This window comes from Peromyscus californicus, unplaced genomic scaffold, assembly GCF_007827085.1.
Source record: "Peromyscus californicus insignis strain IS unplaced genomic scaffold, ASM782708v3 Scaffold_13__1_contigs__length_99412109, whole genome shotgun sequence".
NCBI lineage: Eukaryota > Metazoa > Chordata > Mammalia > Rodentia > Cricetidae > Peromyscus > Peromyscus californicus.
The window spans coordinates 23,338,598-23,357,225 of NW_026294424.1; the positions used below are offsets into that span (position 1 = coordinate 23,338,598).

The window sequence follows — 18,628 nt, forward strand, 5'->3', positions numbered from 1 at the left end:
ATGTGAGCAAAAAACTGGGCATCATAGTGCTGGAGCCTGTAATAGCATTTGAGGCAGAGGAGGCAAATAGATCCGGATTTAAAGATCAGCCTCAGCTACACAGTGAGTTTAAGGCTGCAAGAGACGCTGCCTTAAAACAACAACAACAACAAAATAAAACTGACAAGATTGCTCAGTGGTTAAATGCACTTACTGCCAAGACTGATGGCCTGAATTTAGTCCTCAAGACCCACATGGTGGAAGGAAAGAACTGACTTCTGAAAACCATTCCCCCATCTCCATGCACCTACCATGGCACATGAGTATGTACACACACACACACACACACACACACACACACACACACACACACCAAAAATAATCATGTAATAAGAAAAAGAGAATCTTGATCAACAATAGGTTTGTTTACTTAGAATAGCAAAAATGTAAATGCCCCAAAAGAACCTCCCTAGGGAAGTATTAATCTCATTTTCTACATGTATAAGGACAACACTTATTTTTATCATAGTAAACTTTTGGGCTGGGGAGATGGCTCAGTACATAAAGTGATGGCTGTGTGTGCATGAAAACCCCTAGGACCCGTAAAAGAAGTCAGGCTTAACAACATCTGTCTGTGACCCTAGCCCTGGGGGAGTAGAGACAGAAGGATCCCAAGGGCTTGCTGGCCAAGTCAGTCTAACCAAAATGACAACCTCCAGATTCAGTTAGAGAAAAAAAAATAAAGTGGAAGGCCGGGCGATGGTGGCGCACGCCTTTTTTTTTTTTTTTTTTTTGGTTTTTTTTTCGAGACAGGGTTTCTCTGTGTAGCTTTGCACCTTTCCTGGAACTCACTTGGTAGTCCAGGCTGGCCTCGAACTCACAGAGATCCGCCTGGCTCTGCCTCCCGAGTGCTGGGATAAAAGGCGTGCGCCGCCGGGCGCCAGTCTGGACTGTTACACAGAGAAACCCTGTCCTGAAAAAATAAATAAATAAATAAATGAAGGAAGGAAGCAAGCAAGCAGTGGAGGACCAGAGAGAGGCTGTAACATTTACGAGCGCAAAGAGCACATACTGCTCTTGCAGTTTCCAGCGTCAGTGTCCCGCAGCTCCAGCTGCCTGGACCTCCAGTTCAGGGGATTTGATGCCCTGCATGGGTACTTGCACTTATATGCACATACCCCCATAGAGACACACATAATTTAAAAGGAAAGGAGGAGGGAGGGCAGGCGGGAAACAGACCACTAACATTAAGATACTAAATACAGACATTTAATTTATTGGCCATTTGTTTTTAATAGTAAACTTTTTTGTAAGAAGATTGAAAGACTGTTTGATCCTGAGTACTTCAATCCAGATTCTCGAAACAATGCAGCAACATTATATAGGTAACATGTTTTTCTTGGTATGCTATATAATATACCTGTATTATTTAATTTACTACATTAAATTCTTTTCTTGAGTGTTTTTGACATTTCCTTTTTGTTATAGATGCTGTTTGTGTAAGAAACTTTTAACCAGAGAAACAGAAAGAAGAATTCCTTGCATCCCTGGAAAAATCAATGTGGATCGACATGGAAATATTGTCTACATCCACATAAGGTGCAGTTAAGAAAATATACAGTTTTTGTGTGTGAATTTCAAGAGTACTTATAAAAACATAACTTAATTTTTTTTGCCCCCGGAGCTGAGGACCAAACCCAGGGCCTTGCACTTGCTAAGCAAGCGCTCTACCACTGAGCTAAATCCCCAACCCCTTAATTTTCTGGTTTATTAGGACAAAGTCATGTTTGCTGTATAGTCTAAACTAACTTTGAACTTAATGTTCTCCTGCCTCAGCTCCCAAGTGTCAGAATTATGTGCAGGCATCACTGTACATATCCTGTATGACTACTTTTGTAAGGACTAGGACAGCACCTGAGTGTATATCTTACTTTGACTTAGAAAAATGCTGCTTTAAAACAAAGTTATTATAAAAGCTACCTTATATTTACTGGGTGAGTTTCATCATGTCCTAAAATTTCAAAATGTTACAAATTATTAAATATTAGTATTAAAAGATTCTAGTCAGTGCCATTAAAATGATTCATCACTAACATTTTGTATATTGAATTTTACAAGAGAACTAAATTTATTTTCAGTTGATTTATTTTCCAGTTTTTTTTTCAGTTGATTCTTGATGAATGAAAAAAATTAAGGTTGGAGTTTCTATATCTATTCTTCATACTTTGCCATACTTCATTAGCATATAATACATATTCATGCTTATATATAACACAAGATTTCATTCTGAGTTGGTGAACTATCTCAGAAGAACAGAAACTTTCTGGATGAGTGTGTTCTTTGATAATATTCTATTGCTAGGAATTTTTGCAAAGAGGTATTGTTGAGTCTATGAAAGCATTTAACAAGGTTATTCATTGCCATATTAAGTATATTAACTAGCTTCCCTCCTTCCAAGAAATCCAAATGACTGAACAAGCTAAAATACAGCCATATATGTAGTAGTGTGTGTACAGGTGCACAGACATGCATGCAGGCAAAGAACCATACACAAACTAATGTTTTAAGATTACGATAAGCTTTTGGCTGGGGCTGATGAGATAATTGCCACAATGCCTGACGACTTGAGTTTAATCCCCAGGACTCAAATAGTGGAAGGAGAAAACAGACTTGACTAAGCTCTCCTCTGACCTCTACTGGCACTCAGTAAATAAATAACTGTAATTAAAACTTTTAATTGTAGGACTGGAGAGATGGCTCAGAGGTTAAGAGCACAGCCTGTTTCCAGAGGTCCTGAGTTCAATTCCTGGCAACCACATGGTGGCTCACAACCATCTGTAATGAGATCTGGTGCCCTCTTCTGGCCTGCAGGCATATGTGCAGGCAGAACACTATACGTAACAAGTAAATCTTTTAAAAAAATATAAAAGGGTAGGGCTGGTGAGGCGGCTCAGCGAGTAAAGGTGCTTTGCTCAGAAGCCTGGTGACCTGATTTTGATTCTCAGGACCTGTGTAATATGGGAGAGGGGCTATGACCTCACAGAGTTGTCCTCTGACCCACACCCACACCCACACCCCCTCCACACACACGCACACAAAGAAGAAATCAATTATTTTAGAAAAACCAAGTGCTGAGGATGTAGCTCAGGGGTGGAGTGCTTGACTAGCATGCACAAGGCACTAAGTGTGATCCCTAACATACCTGAAGGAAAGAAGATGAGAGGGGGTGTTCTTACAGAGGAGTATACATTACAGGGAGTTGTTCATAGTCATCTTTAATACATCTAATACACAAAACAAAACAAAGACTGCAGACATAATTCCGTTGGCAGAGTGCTCGCCTAGCATGCATAATAAAGTCCCAGGTTTGACCCTCAGCACCGCAAAACTCAGGCATGGTAGTGCATACCTGTAATCACAGTCCTCAAGTCATCCTGGGCTACATAGTGTTCAAGACCAGCCTGGAATGAATGAATGAGTGTGTGAGTGTGTGTGTGAGTGTGTGTGTGTAAATGCCATTTTAAAGAACATACTCACTAAAATACTGACTGCTGCTTCTGGCCGGCTTTCTCTGTACTGAAAATGTGTGAGTGGGCTGGAGAGAAGGCTCGGTGCCTAAGTGCCTGCTGCACAAGCATGAGGACCAGAGTTCAGGTTCCCAGCCCCCACACAAAGCTGGGTGTGGTGCATAGTCTTGTGACACAGAGGCTGGGGCGGAGGATCCCTGAAGCTCTGTGGTGAGCCAGTGCATCCAGAACAGTGAGCTCCAGGCTCAGTGACGCTCCTGTCTCAGAACACTTAGATGGCAAGTGATAGGGGAAGGGACCTGACCTCATCCTCTGGCCTCCATACACATGGCCAAGTTCACCCACATATACATGTTCAAACATGCAGAGACCACACATACAAAGTAACTTTAAAAATCTATAACCTGCATGTATACACGCATATACCCACATGAAAGCATACATCCATTATGCAAACACACACGCACATACCTATAACCATAGCCAAGTGTGGCTTACGTATGTAATCCAAGAACTTGAAAAGTGAAGGAGGGGCTGGAGAGATGGCTCAGCAGTCAAGAGCATTGACTGCTCTTCCAGAGGACCCAGGTTCAATTCCCAGCACCCACATGACAGCTCACATCCCCCGTAACTCCACTTCTGGGGCATCTGGTGCCATCTTCTGACTTCTGTAGGCACTGCACTTAGTTGGCACACAGACATACATGCAAACAAAACACATAAAATAAAAAAATAGGGTATTTTTAAATAAGCAAATTGTCTTTAAAGCCGGGCTCAGTGTCTCCATGCCTCTGATCCCAGCCTTGGGAAGAGTGATTTAGGAGGGTCACTGCAGGTTCAAGGCTAACCTAGGCTGTGGAGTGTGATCCTGTCTTAATTTTTAAAAATCATCTAAATAATTTTTAAGACAGATGTGCCTGTGTGATTTGTAATAACATATTCACACATTGTTATTTGCTGAACTAAGCACAAAAATCGCCAAAGTTTTTAAAGTTACAAACGGAGCCTTAGAAAGAAGCTGGATGTGGTAGCCCACCCATATAATTCCAGCATTTTGGGGGCTCAGGCAGGAAGAGCTCACTGAGCTATGTGGCAAGTTCCAGGCCAGCTTGTGCTATCTAGTAAGAACCTGTCCCACATAAATGAATACACACACACACACACACACACACACACACACACACACTGTAGTTACATGTGGCCATAGCAAACATGGTTTATGCCTTTGCCGGTTGTTAAAATTTATATAATGAAGACCTGGTTGTATAATACTGTATTGCTCAAATAGAAAATGCTGTTTAAGAATAATGTAATAAGCCATCATGTTATTGAAGTATTTAGGAGCACTAATAATTAATAGCAGCACACCTTACAACATGTACAGTTCAAATAAAAATCTCAGATCTCATGAGATGGCTTGGCAGGCAGAGATATCTGTCACCAGGCCTAGTGACCTGAATTTGACCCCTGGAACTCCCAATATGAAGGAGCAAACTGACTCCCACAGATTGTCTTGTGACCTACAGACACGCACACACTCACTCACTCATGCCATGGCACATGCACTCTCACACACCCACTTACATAAACAGTAAACAATTTTTAAAAAGTAAAAATGAAATAAAGGTCCTTTTAACCAACATTGCATGATTCTTAACTGCTGACCTGCTCAAACTGTTTAATTAATAATATTTAACTCAACAAAATAAGTGTGTATTCAGCCTTCTCATACCTTCTTCTGTTGTCCAAAGAATAAAGAAATTGTACCTACTTTGTGTAGTCCATACCACACTGTCATTTGAAGAGTATTCTTGGAAACAAGCCACAAATGTTAAGACATTGGGTTAAAACAAATTGTATTTCTCACTTAAAATAATTGAGGCTTTTTCTCCAGAGATAAAACCTGGGATGTACATGAGTATTTAAATAGTCTTTTTGAAGAATTAAAATCTTGGAGAGACGTATACTGGCGCTTGTGGGGAACGATCAACTGGCTGACTTGTTCAAGGTGTTACCAGGTGAGGTTTTAAAGAAAGTAGTGGCGAGAACAGTGGTCCTCTACGCGGGGTTTGCACCTGCCTTTATTTCTTCCTCTTGTGTGTATTGCTGAAACAGTTCTTGTCAGACTTCCAGAAAAGCAGCAGATTCTTTGTTATTTGATCCAGTTTTTCACTGTAAAACATAGAATCTTCACTGCTTTCATTTGCAGCCAAACTGTTTCTCCACTGGGCCATAAATTTCCTTAGAGATTCAGAGTCTTTGGGCCGTTTGTTGTCTTAGTTTTCAAGACAAGGTGTTACCATGCAGCCTTCACTGGCCTGGAGCTTACGATCCTCAACTCCCTGGTGTTGCTAGTGTAGGTGTGTGCGCACAGGTGTGCATGCACAGATATGCACCACCACACCCGTGTTTTTTGGTGACAATTGCATTCCCCAAAATATTTTGTTCCCTCCCTGAACCCCAGCACCAGGTCTCCAAAGTTGGATCTCAAGCTGTAACACTGAGCTGTATCCACAGCCTTGTTCGTGGTTTTAATGATTTAAATTTAGAACAGAAGCACAAGTAGGTTAGTTCCTGAAGGCACGTATGATGGCTTTTTGCAGTCACAGTCATTCCTAACTAGTCTTCTGTAAGTCCAAGGTTTTCTACATCAAATCTCATATGAATGCCCTTCCTTTAGATTTCTCTCACTTGATTTTTCAGTAGAGGGAAGGAAAAACAGGTCATCAAAACCATCAGAGTTTGGAATGTCAGCTCATATGAAAGACCTACTCACTGGGCTAACCCTGGGCTTATTGGAATATATCTTTTTTTTAAGATTTATTTATTTATTATGAATACAGTGTTCTGCTTGCATGTATGTCTGCATGCCAGAAGAGGGCACAAGATCTCATTACAGATGGTTGTGACCCACCATGTGATTGCTGGGAATTGAACTCAGGACCTCTGGAAGAGCAGTCAGTGCTCTTAAACCTCTGAGCCATCTCTCCAGCCCTTGGAGTATATCTTGTTGAGAGTACTACTCATCCATTTTTGTGTGGCTGATACATACGGTGATGTTACCACCATCAGGGCATAAACAATTTCATTATTGTTTGCCTATGCTGTGTTTTAAATCAGCTCCTCCTTAATGGTTGACAGTCACTGTCAAACCTGTGTGTTTGATCTATAGTTTCTCCTTTTCAGAGTGTCATTAGATAGAATCATACCGTATTTAGTTACTTGAGTCGACATTCTTTCACTCAATGGAATGAATTTGAAATTCAAACATGTTGTTGCCTGTTACCATTTTCCCCTTTTATTGCTGAGTAGCCTTGTGTTGTATGGATTACACAGTGTATTAACTGTTCACCAGCTGACACACATTTGTAGTGTTCTAGTTTGGAGCCAGTGTGAAGACAATTGCTATAAATATTCCCAGTCAGGTTTTCTTTTAAGCATGGGCTTTTACGTCTCTTGAGTGATTACCTAGAATTGGAACTGCAGTATAATAATCTAAGTTACCATTTTCTAAATTTCCTGAGTCCTTTTGCATTCCTTCAGCCGTGTATGAGCATGGTAATTGTTCCATGTCTTGTTAACACGTTTGGACATTTGTCATTGTTGTTAAACTAGTTGTGAATTTTGTTCTTGCCTTTTGAGTTTCTTATGAACTTACACATGGATTTGGAACCCATTTCATAACCATACCATGGCAAGTTATTTTCCTTAATGACTAGAAGTTAGGCCACAGTTTTCATTAATACTGATATCAAGAAAATCAAGGAATAACCAAGTGAGGTGAAATTATTTGATATTTCACTGGAATTTTTAAAAATTATTGATCAGTTTTAAAATGAGGTGTATATACTAAGATCAGCTTTACTCATTTGGATTTTTAATAAAGCACTCTTTGGTTTTGCTTTTTAGAAACTTCTTTGGAGTATAAGTGTGTGCTGTAAAATTCATAATTATATAATTTATTGATTTTTTTCAGAGAATTCCCACAGTTGGTACCACTTACTGTATGCCATGTAGTTCTAGTACATTCTCATCTCATAAAGAGCCTCGTGCCCATCTGCTTCCACTTTTTTTTGGAGGGGGCTTTCAAGACAGGGTTTCTCTGTGTAGCTTTGGAGCCTGTCCTGGAACTCCGTCTGTAGACCAGGCTGGCCTTGAACTCACAGAGATCTGCCTGGCTCTACCTCCTGAGTGCTGGGATTAAAGGTGTGCACCACCACTGCCCGGCTCCACTCAGTTTTCTTGCCTCAAATCCTGGCAAATGTTCATCTGTTTTGTAGATGGACCTTTTCTGTGCATTTCATATAAATGAGACATGCAGTATACAGTCTTCAGAAAAATATTTTTGAGGCATATTTCATTGTGGGACAGTTGTTGATTTTTATATATTTCTTTTACCCAGGCTTTTCTCTGTATTGAATTCTCACATTGTCAGTATCACACAGAAATGGTAGTTTATTCCACCACAATAAGTTCACTGAGCACTGTGGGCACTGGAATTTATCCCTGCTGTAACCAGAAGGTTCTTCGATTTGATCCCACACAGCTCAAAAAGGTAAGATTTTCTGTTTTAATCTTTGATTAAACTTTGAAAGTTTCATATATCTATACAATGTATATTGATCATACCCATCCACCACTGTCTCCCTCCAGCTCTCCCTAGTACCCCCCCACCTCATCTCCCTCCCACCTTCATGGCTTTTACTATTATTAATAACCCTCTAAATCTAGTTATTTTTGCCAGAGGAACTACAGGTAAGTTTTTATAGTTTAGTCGCCCCTAACATTTTTATGTAAAATCTTTGTCTTTTTTAAGTGTAACTACGTCAACATTAAAAAAAAAAAACTTCAAAGAGTACATACAGAAGTAAAGAAAGAAATACAAATCCCCCTTCCTACCACTCCTCAGTTTCTTAGAAGTAACAGCAGTTAACAGTTTGCTTTCAGTTCTTTTCTATTTAATCACTTTGACAATGTGATAATATATCTGACTACATTTATTCCTGCACACTCTCTTCCCCTCTCCGCTCTCTACTGTCTCCCCACCCTTCCTTCTAGGAAGTCCCCAGCCCACTTTCATGTGTTTTTGTGTGTGACACACTGGATGTAACCAGGCTCACCCACATAGGCTCTGTTTTGAAACTGTCTACCAGAGCATGGATAAGTCACTAAAGGCAATGTCTCCTCCTCCAGCAGCCCTCCACTGCCATAAGCTCCTCTGGGTAGGGTCAGGTTCCATTAGCCCTTCCCCATCTATGACTAGATATTTACTGCAAGCTTAGTCTTGGGCCAGCCCTATCACACAACCACAGCTGTTTTGAGTTCATCAGTACCATGACCATATCAGACCCACAATTCAGATTTTGATGGTCCTCCCTCAAGATCATCAGCTCTTCCATTCTCTCTGTCTCCTCTCCCATGATGTTCCCTGAGCCTTAGAAGACAGTTTATGTTTACTGCTCTAGAGGGGGCTGGACCTGAGAGAGTGGAGCCTAAAAATGAGGAAGACTAGTCTCATCCAATAGCCAACGTTATTCAAAGCATCAGACAATTTATACCGTGAGGGTTAAGAAAGGTCACTTAAGTAAAGTTCTCATGAGTTCAAGCTGTACATAATCACAAAAGCAAGCTGCATGTGGCAAAAAACGTCTTTTTCCATAGAGGCGCATAAACAAATAACAGTAGTCAGCTGTAGTGAATTATCTGAAGCACACTCACTCCTGTCTGCTACACCTGGGAGGGGCACAAAAGCACATTCCAAGAACAGTTCCATGGTTTTGAAGAAAGTGAGGTCATGAGACTCTGTTTTCTTGGAGTTTTCTCACAAGCACTCAGAAGTCCCCTCGAATGATTCCATTTTTGGACGTGTTCAGACAGTGTGGATCTCCCAATTAAGGGTAATCACTCAGCAGTAACATGTTCTCTGAACCTTGACCAGCCATGAGTCTCTGCATTAACCTTAGTGTGTTGCAAAGAGAAGTTTTGTTGGTTTAAGCTAAAAGCAGCATCGTCCTGAGCCAGCTCCAGCATACTCCCTGCTCCCATAGTCTCTGCTACCATGTGTCCTGGATCTTTTTTCTTTGCTTTTTCCCAAAGAATTATGTGAGCCAGGCGTGTTGGCTCACGCCTGTAATCCTAGCATTCAGGAAGCTAAAGTGGGAAGATTGCCAAGAGTTCAAAGCTAGCCCAAACTACATGGTGAATTTCAGGCTAGCCTGGGCTGCAGAATAGAACCCTGACAGAAGAAACAAAACAAATACATTTTAAACTGTCGGTAAGGTTGTTGTTGTTGTTGTTTGCTTTTTGAGTGTTTCTTTGAGGCAGGTGTTACTGGATATGTTATACTCCTTTAAAAAAAAGGATTATTCAGCCAGGCGGCGGTGGTGCACACCTTTAATCCCAGGCAGGCCGATCTCTGTGAGTTCGAGGCCAGCCTGGTCTACAGAGCGAGATCCAGGACAGGCACCAAAACTACACAGAAAAGCCCTGTCTCGAAAAACCAAAAAAAAAAGTTTTCTTGTGTGTGTGTGTGTGTGTGTGTGTGTGTGTGTGTGTGTGTGTGTGTGTGTGTGTGTGTGTTTTGTCTGCTGCTGTGCATGTGTACCACATGTGTCCTGTGTCCATGAAGGACAGAAGAGGGCATTGGATCTCCTGAAACTGAGTTATGGTTGGTTGTGAGCCACCATTTGGGACCTGAGAACTGAACTTGGATCCTTTGCAAGAGAAACAAGTGCTCTTAACAGCTGAGCCATCTTTCCAGCCCACTTTTTTAAAAAATTCTTCTCTCATATATTACATCCTGACTGTAGTTCCCCTCTCCCCACGTCCCCCCTAGATCTACTCATTCCCCTCCCAGGGATATCAAGCAAGCATGGCATATCAAGTTATAGTAAAGCCAGGCACATCCCCTCATATTAAGACTGGACGAGGCAACCCAGTAGGAGGAAAGGGGTCCCAAAACAAGCAAAAGAGTCAGAGACAGGCCCTGCTCTGACTGTTAGTGGTCCCACAGGAACACCAGGCTACACAAACATATATGAAGAGGACATAGGTCAGACCCATACAGGCTCCATGATTGTTGCTTCAGTCTCTGAGCCCTGCTTAGTTGATTCTGTGAGGTGTTTCTTTGTGGTATCTTGGCCCCTCTGGCTCCTAAAATCCTTCCTGGCCCTCTTCTGCAGGATTCCTTGAGCTCTGCCTCATTGTTTGGCTGTGGGTCTCTATATCTGCTTCCATCAGAGGTTGCTGAATAAAGCCTCTCTGATGATGGTTATGCTAGGCTCTGGTCTACAAGTATAGCAGAGTATCATTAGGATCATTTCATTGATCTTTTTGTTGTTGGTGGTTGTGTTTGGATCTATCCTGGATCTCTAGGCTATCTGGGTTCCTAGCTCTCCAAGCAGCGTCAAGTGGCATGGGTCTCAAGTTGAACCAGTCATCAGTTGGTCACTCCCACAAGTTCTGCCCCACCTTTACCCCAGCACATCTTGCAGGTAGGACCAATTGTAGGTCAAAGGTTTTGTGGCTGGATTGGTGCCCCAATTCTTCCACTGGAAGCCTTGCCTGGTTACAGCAGATGGCCCATTCAGGTTTTATATCCCCACTAATAGGAGTCTTTGCTAGGGTCACCCTAGTGGATTTCTGGAAGTTTCCATTGCATTAGCTTTCTGCCTCACCCCCTGTTGAGAATTCTCTATTTAGATCTCTACCCCATTTCTTAATTGGATTATTTGATTTACGGATGTCTAGTTTCTTGAGTTCTTTATGTAGTTTGGATATTAGCCCTCTGTCAGATGTGGGGTTGGTGAAAATCTTTTCCCATTCTGTAGGCTGCCATTTTGTTCTATTGACGGTGTCCTTTGCCTTACAGAAGCTTTTTGGTTTCAGGAGGTCCCATTTATTAATTGTTGGTCTTGGTGCCTTCGAGACTGATGTTCTGTTCAGGAAGTTGTCTTCTGTGCCAATGCGTTCAAGGCCATTTTTACTATGTTAATGCTACCAATCTATGAGCATGGGAGTTCTTTCCATCTTCTCTAATTTCTTTCTTCAAAGACTTGAAATTGTTGTCATACAGGTCTTTCACTTGCTTGGTTAGAGTTACCCCAAGATGTTTTAGATTATTTGTGGCTATTGTGAAGGGTATTGTTTTATTGCTGTAGCTAGAACTTAAAATATTATATTGAATAGATATGGAGAGAGTGGACAGCCTTGTCTTATTCCTGATTTTAGTGGAATTGCTTTGCGTTTCTCTCCACTTAATTTGATGTTGGCTATAGGCTTGCTGTAAATTGCCTTTATTATGTTTAGTTATGTTCCTTGTATCCCTGATCTCTAAGACTTTTATCATGAAGGGGTGTTGGATTTTGTCAAGAGACTTTTTCAGCATTCAGTGAGGTGATTGGTGGTTTTCTTCTTTCAGTTTGTTTATATGGTGGATTACATTGATGGATTTTTCATCAGTGCAGCAGATGCAACCATCCCTACATCTCTGGAATGACACCTACTTGTTTATGGTGGATGATCTTTTTGATATGTTCTTGGAGTCTGTTTGAGAGTAAAAAAGAGTATTTTTTGCATCAATGTTCATGAGGGAAATTGGTCTGTAATTCTCTTTCTTTGTTGAATCTTTGTATGGTTTGGGTATCAGGGTGTCTGTGGCCTCAAAATGAATTTTGGTAATGTTCTTTCTGTTTCTATTTTATGGAATAATTTGAGGAGTATTGATATTAGCTCTTCTTTGAAGGTCTGGTAGAATTCTGCACTAAAACCATGTCTTTGTTGGGTGTGTGTTTTGTTCCTTGGTTTCTGTTTCCTTTCTGGTCTTCTTGCTGGAATGGTCTGTGGTTCAGTGGAGGGTCTCCACCCAAGCTGGGGGCTGGATTTCTGATGACTGGGGTGGCTTTTGGTCGAGTACAGGGGTTCTGCCCGAGTTGGAGATTGGAGTTCTGGCAGCCATAATGACCCCTGGTCGAGTCAGGGGTCCTCTGGGGTTCTGGGTGACAGTGTGGCCTCTGGGGATCTAGGTGCTGGAGTGGCCTCTGATGGAGCAGAGGACTTCCGCCAGAGATGTGAGTCAAGATAGGGTCCCATTTTTTTTTTTTTTTTTTTTTTTTTTTTTTTTTTTTTTTTGGTTTTTCGAGACAGGGTTTCTCTGTGTAGCTTTGCGCCTTTCCTGGAACTCGCTTTGGAGACCAGGCTGGCCTCGAACTCACAGAGATCCGCCTGGCTCTGCCTCCCGAGTGCTGGGATTAAAGGCGTGCGCCACCACCGCCCGGCGGGTCCCATTTTTTTAAAAGCTAGATTCTCATATATTCCCGGCTGCCTCAGATTTGCTAAGTAGCCAGAAATGGTCTTGAATGTCTGGTCTTTTTGCCTCATGTCCTGAGTGCTGGGATTACAGGCCTGTGCCACTACCCTTGGTTTATACAATACTGAGGGTTAATCCAGGATTTCTATGTATTCTGAACAAGCCATTCTATCAGCTGAGCCATCCCCAGTCCAAAAAGGCTTTTTTGGTGTGGTTTTTGTTTTGTTTTGTTGTTTGCAGTACTGAGCCTTGAACTTCGAGCCTCACACATGCTAGACAAGTTCTCTACTACTAAACTGTATTCTCATCCCTTTTTCATGCAACAACTCACTTAGGTTATCTTTTTGTCATTTTATTTGACTTATAATGTATTTAATCATTCTCTTAGTAAAGAACATTTAGGTTGTTTGCAAATTGATGCTGTTATAGTGTCACAGTGAACATCCTTGCATATGTCTTGGTGTGATAACTGAGTACTAGTATAGGTTAGGTTCCTTGATCACTAACATTTTTAATTATTAAACTTATTTGGGGGGTATTGCCATGGCACACTTGTGTCTTCAGAGTACAATTTGCAGCAGTCAGTTCTGTCCTATCATGTGGTTACCAGGGATCAAACTCAGGTCGTCAGGTTTTGCAGCAAGTACCTTGACCGGCTGAGCAATCTTACCAGCTTAACTACTGCTTTGTTTAGTATTTTGAACATTGAAATTTTATATTTCATGAGAGATTGAAATTGAGCCTTACACAGATGTGAGGGTGATCTCGCTGTGAAGTGTCACCCCACTGATGACCAGGGTTGGTTCAGATGACCTAGCTGACGAGATGAGTTTCTCTGTCTCACTCACGGCTCCATGTGTGTCTGTTCTGAAGCTGTACATCAGTGGAAGAGTGCACAAGTAGAGCAGGCATGGTGGGTCCCACCTTCAATCCCAGCACTCTGGAGGCAGAGGCAGGCGGAGCTCTGAGTCCGAGAGGCCAGCCTGGTCATATTGAGTTCTAGGACAGCCAGGTCTGCATAAAGAGACCCTCTCTCAACAAATAAATAAATAGGAAAGATATATAATCATACAGTGGAATACTGTACATTAAAGCAAATATTGCAGTTACATGTAACAGCGTGGTTTAATTATAAAAACATAATGTTAAAGAAAACAAGGCAAAACTAAACGCTCGTGTCTAGGCATATACCAGTAAGAGGCAAAAGGACAGAGAAAGAGGAGATGACTGTCGGCATCGCACACAAGACAGAGGCTGTCCTTTGAGAGGAAGGAGACAGTTACAGAAGGGGGATGGAAGCAGGAAGGGCTACTGAAGTGTTCTGTTTCCCTTTTTAAATTAATACCTCTGGGAGGACACACATGCCACAGAGTGTGTGTCGACATCAGAGGAGAACTTGGAGGAGTGGGTCCTCTCCTGCTGTGTGAGCTCCAGGGGTCAAAGTCAGGGCAGCAGACAGGGGCTTGAGCGTCTCTCCATCCCATGGTTGTTGGTTGGTTGGTTGGTTGGTTTTTTAAAGTTTATTTTATTTTTGATTATGTGTGTCTGTGTTTGGGTGAAGACGCCCACAGAAGCCAGGTGTTGGATAACCTGGAACTGGAGCTCTAGGTGGTTGTGAACTACCTGATGTGGGTGGTGATGATTGAATTCTGTCCTCCGCAAGAGCAATACATGCCTTAACCACCCAGCCATAGCTCTAGGCCCCAGCGTTTTTTAATGTGAATGGTGATCATCTCAGGTATTTGTTCATATGTACATTTATATTTCAATTTCTTTTCTGTATTTTTTAAGGGAAAAGTGTAAAGTATGATTTGACTGAAAAAAGATAATTATGATTTGTAAAATATTTTTCTTCATTCTTGAGAATTTAATATAGGTATAAAATGAAATATGATTATATCACTCTTCATTTCTCCCCTCCAGCTCTCCCCATATACCCACACATGTCCCCCTCCTAAGTTCATGTTTCTCTTTCTCTTGTTGATAACCCTCTAAGTTCAGTTAGGGCTGCCCGTATGTATGTGTATAGGCATCCTGTGGAGTACAGGACTCCTACCAGTGGCCACATTCTCCAAGATGAATGACTCCCTCTCCTCTAGTAATTATCAGCTGCCAGTAGCTCCTCGGTAAGGGGTGAAGTCTAAGTTCATCTAGCCTGTCTGTGCCACAGTGCAGATTGGCTTGATCTTGCACAGTGTCTTAGTCAGTGTTCTGTTGCTGTGAAGAGACTCCATGACTACAGCAACGTTTACAAAGGAAAGTGTTAAATGAAGCTTACATACAGTTTCAGTGGTTCAGTCCATTTTCCTCATGGCAGACATGGTCCTGGAGAAGTAACAGAGTTTTACATCTGGATCTGTAGGCAACAGAAGGGGAGACAACCACATTAGACCTAGCTTGAGCATGTGAGACCATCCCCAGTGACACACTTCCTCCTACAGGGGCCATGCCCACTCCAAGGCCACACCTTCTAATCCCTCCCAAGTACTGCCACTCCCTGATGACAAGCATTCAAATATATGAGCCTGTGGGGGCATTCTCGTTCACACCACCACAACTGCTGTGAGTTCATGAATGGGATACCCATGCCGTGCCCAGAAGACGACATCTCACAGCACATCTTCTTGTCTTACGCCCCTCCTTTTCTGTGATGTTCTGTGAGCTTTGGTGTGTGTGGCATGTTAACATACGTGTCCCATTTATGACTGAGCATTGCATCTCTTAAAAGATTGTTTATAGTGAACCTACCTCTAACAGTGTCTCTTATGTCTGACAGGGCTGTAAAGTGAGGGACCACATGGTTATTCTTCATGATCAAGGAGAAACTGATGATTTACTTTCTTGTCCAACTGCTAGAATACTGGACGATCTACACAAGCACAGAGATGTCATTGTTGTGCCTTTTTGTAAAGATGCAGTGAGGTGAGGAAAAGAACCCTAAGTCTTTGCTTATTCAGTGGTTTGCGTTCCGTGTCCCCTCCCCCAGTGTTTCCCCACATCACTAGTGGCTGTCCTCCTGTAGTCACTGTTTCAGAGTGCTGGACTGAAGGGCTAGGGATAGAGCTTGGTGGTACACAAGGACCTGATCCCAGCGTCGCAGTGTGTGTTCTGGGGAGGGAGGGTGTCTTAGTTAGGGTTTCTATTGCTGTGATGAAACACCATGACCAAAAGCAAGTTGGGGAGGAAAGGGTTTGCTTGGCTTACACCTCCACATTGCAGTCCATCACTGAAGGAAGCCAGGACAGGAACTCAAACAGGGCAGAAGCCTGGAGGCAGGAGCTGAGGCAGAGGCCCGGGAGGAGTGCAGCTTATTAGCTTGTTCTCCATGGTTGTCCCACCCTACTTTCTTTTTTTTTTTTTTTTTTTAAGATTTATTTATTATGTATACAGTATTCTGCCTGCACGGCCAGAAGAGGGTGCCAGATCTCATTACAGATGGTTGTGAGCCACCATGTGGTTGCTGGGAATTGAACTCAGGACCTCTGGAAGAGCAGCCAGTGCTCTTAACCGCTGAGCCATCTCTCCAGTCCCCCACCCTACTTTCTTATAGAACCCAGGACCACCAGCTCAGTGGTGGCCACCCACAGTGGACTTGCCCCCCACTCCCCACTCCCACCTCAGTCAGTCACTAATTAAGAAGATGTCCTACGGCTTGGCTGCAGCCTGATCTTGTGAAGACATTTTCTCACTGCAGCTCCCTTCTCAAGTGACTCTAGCTTGTGTTCAGTTGACATGAACGTAGCCAGCATGGGGGGGGTGGGCGAGGACGGGGCGGGGGAAGTGTCTCTGAAATTATGGGGGTTTACACCAAGAACATAAAATAGAAAAATACGGGCAGTCCAAGGAGAGGAAAAACTAACAAAAAGAACTTGCTAACTAAAAATGTCCAGATTTTGAACCCAATTTTTGAAAATTTTGAGTTCTTTCCCCATCCCCCACCCCCACCCACCCCTGGTCTCACACCATCATCCTGGGGATCGAACCTCAGGCCTCAAGCATGCTGAACAAACCTTCTCTCTACCACCGAGCTATCCCCAGTGCCAGACTGACCCAAACAGGGAAGAAGTTGATGGTGGGATCGTCTTTCCATAGCTTTGAATTCTTAATTCGGTCGTTTCTGCAATCACTTCTGTCGTTCTGTAACCGTAACAGGCTGTCAGTTGGGCTGCTCTAAAGGAGGCTTTTTGGAGAGCAGTGCAGCACAGCAGCTTTTTACCATTACCACCCGAGATGGGGTTTCCTGTGGAGCCGTGGGCCTCTACCACCCGAGATGGGTTTTCCTGTGGAGCTGTGGGCCTCTTATGGGATGATCTGCTAGAGTAATTACTAGACATTAAAAATGTAAACATTTGCAGACATAGTGGCACAAGCCTTTAATCCCAGCACTAGGGAGGCAGAGGCAGATGATCTCTGAGTTCAAGGCCAGCCTGGTCTACAGAGCAAGACTGTTCCAGAATAACCAGGGCAACACAGAGAAGCCCTGTCTCAAACAGAGGTGGGGAAGTAAATCCTGAAGTGGCATCCTAATAGTTAAAAACTAAAATTCTATTTTTGTAGTAATAAGGACCAGGACTGAGGCCAGTTGTAAGAACTTGTATTTCTTAAGCTATACGAAACATCTGTAGTAACAGAGTAGTCTGCATGAGTACAAAAGCACGGTGTGTGCAGTGCCTAGGGGAGCCAGAAAGGGTGTCACACTCCCCTGGAGCTGGAGTGGCCGGTGGCTCTGAGGCACAGTGTTGCTGCTGCACACCAAACCAGGTCCCTCCACAGGACAAGCAAGTGCTGAGCCTTCTCTCCAGCCCTCCTGTAAAATGTAAGAAATGGAATGTTTCTCTATAAAAATGTCCTTTTCATTTAGTGACCCCGGGCTTGGCTCCTGTGATGAAAAGGGCCTGGAATATGATGTTTTACTGGAACCAAATACACCATGGGGCCCCAAAACTGGGGAGCTCAATGCTGTGAGTAACTTCTCTGTTTAATGTATATAAGTAAATATGAAACTGCTGATGACATTTTGTCTTTGGCAGGAACCTAGTCTGTTTAAATTGAAATTGAACTGATTATCCAATCATAATATGATACTGTGCTGAGTGAATAAAACTGTAAAGAATGATAAGTAATATATTATTTGACTTCAAAGAATTGATAAGGGTTTTCCTTGTCTTCAGGCTTTCTATTACGGACAAATAATGAATTGAGAAATGAAGAAAATGTAAATGCATGTTTTATTCCCTTCTTGATCTATAATATTTTTGTATGAAATTTTTTTTTTTTTTTTTTGGTTTTTTGAGACAGGGTTTCTCTGTGTAGCTTTGCGCCTCTCCTGGAACTCACTTGGTAGCCCAGGCTGGCCTCAAACTCACAGAGATCCCCCTGGCTCTGCCTCCCGAGTGCTGGGATTAAAGGCGTGCGCCACCACCGCCCGGCTGAAATTTTTTATTTTATTCAGAAATGTGTTTCATTTGTCAGAAGTTGTAAAACTGTAAAAATGTAAAGGTGACAGAAGAGCTTGGATTCCCTGTGGTTCGGGTGATCCCTGACTGAAGCCCAGGGAATCTGTTAGCTCGTTGTTGCCTTTGACGGTTGATGTAGAATTTACCTGAGAAAGGGAGAAACTCCGGAAACTACTACATAAATAGGAGGTGATGATAGTTATTTAAGAATTACATATAGGGGCTGGAGAGATGGCTCAGCGGTTAGAGCACTGCTCTTCCAGAGGCCCTGGGTTCAGTTCCCAGCACCCACATGGCAGCTCACAACTGCTGTAACTCCAGTTCTGACACCCTCACACAGACATACATACCTGCAAAAC

At 42.6% G+C, this 18,628-nt stretch overlaps 1 protein-coding gene across 16 annotated transcripts in view; it reads left to right on the forward strand.

Annotated features, from left to right (window-relative positions):
- Sanbr (SANT and BTB domain regulator of CSR) overlaps positions 1-18,628 on the forward strand; it is a 54,553-nt gene that overhangs the window by 21,029 nt on the left and 14,896 nt on the right. For all 16 annotated transcript variants that reach the window (XM_052734657.1, XM_052734655.1, XM_052734654.1 and 13 more), the window contains 6 exons: positions 1,278-1,364; positions 1,468-1,578; positions 5,401-5,524; positions 7,909-8,061; positions 15,590-15,735; positions 17,675-17,774. In XM_052734657.1, coding sequence (XP_052590617.1) covers positions 1,278-1,364; positions 1,468-1,578; positions 5,401-5,524; positions 7,909-8,061; positions 15,590-15,735; positions 17,675-17,774 — 721 coding nt within the window. The remainder of the gene's footprint in view (positions 1-1,277; positions 1,365-1,467; positions 1,579-5,400; positions 5,525-7,908; positions 8,062-15,589; positions 15,736-17,674; positions 17,775-18,628) is intronic.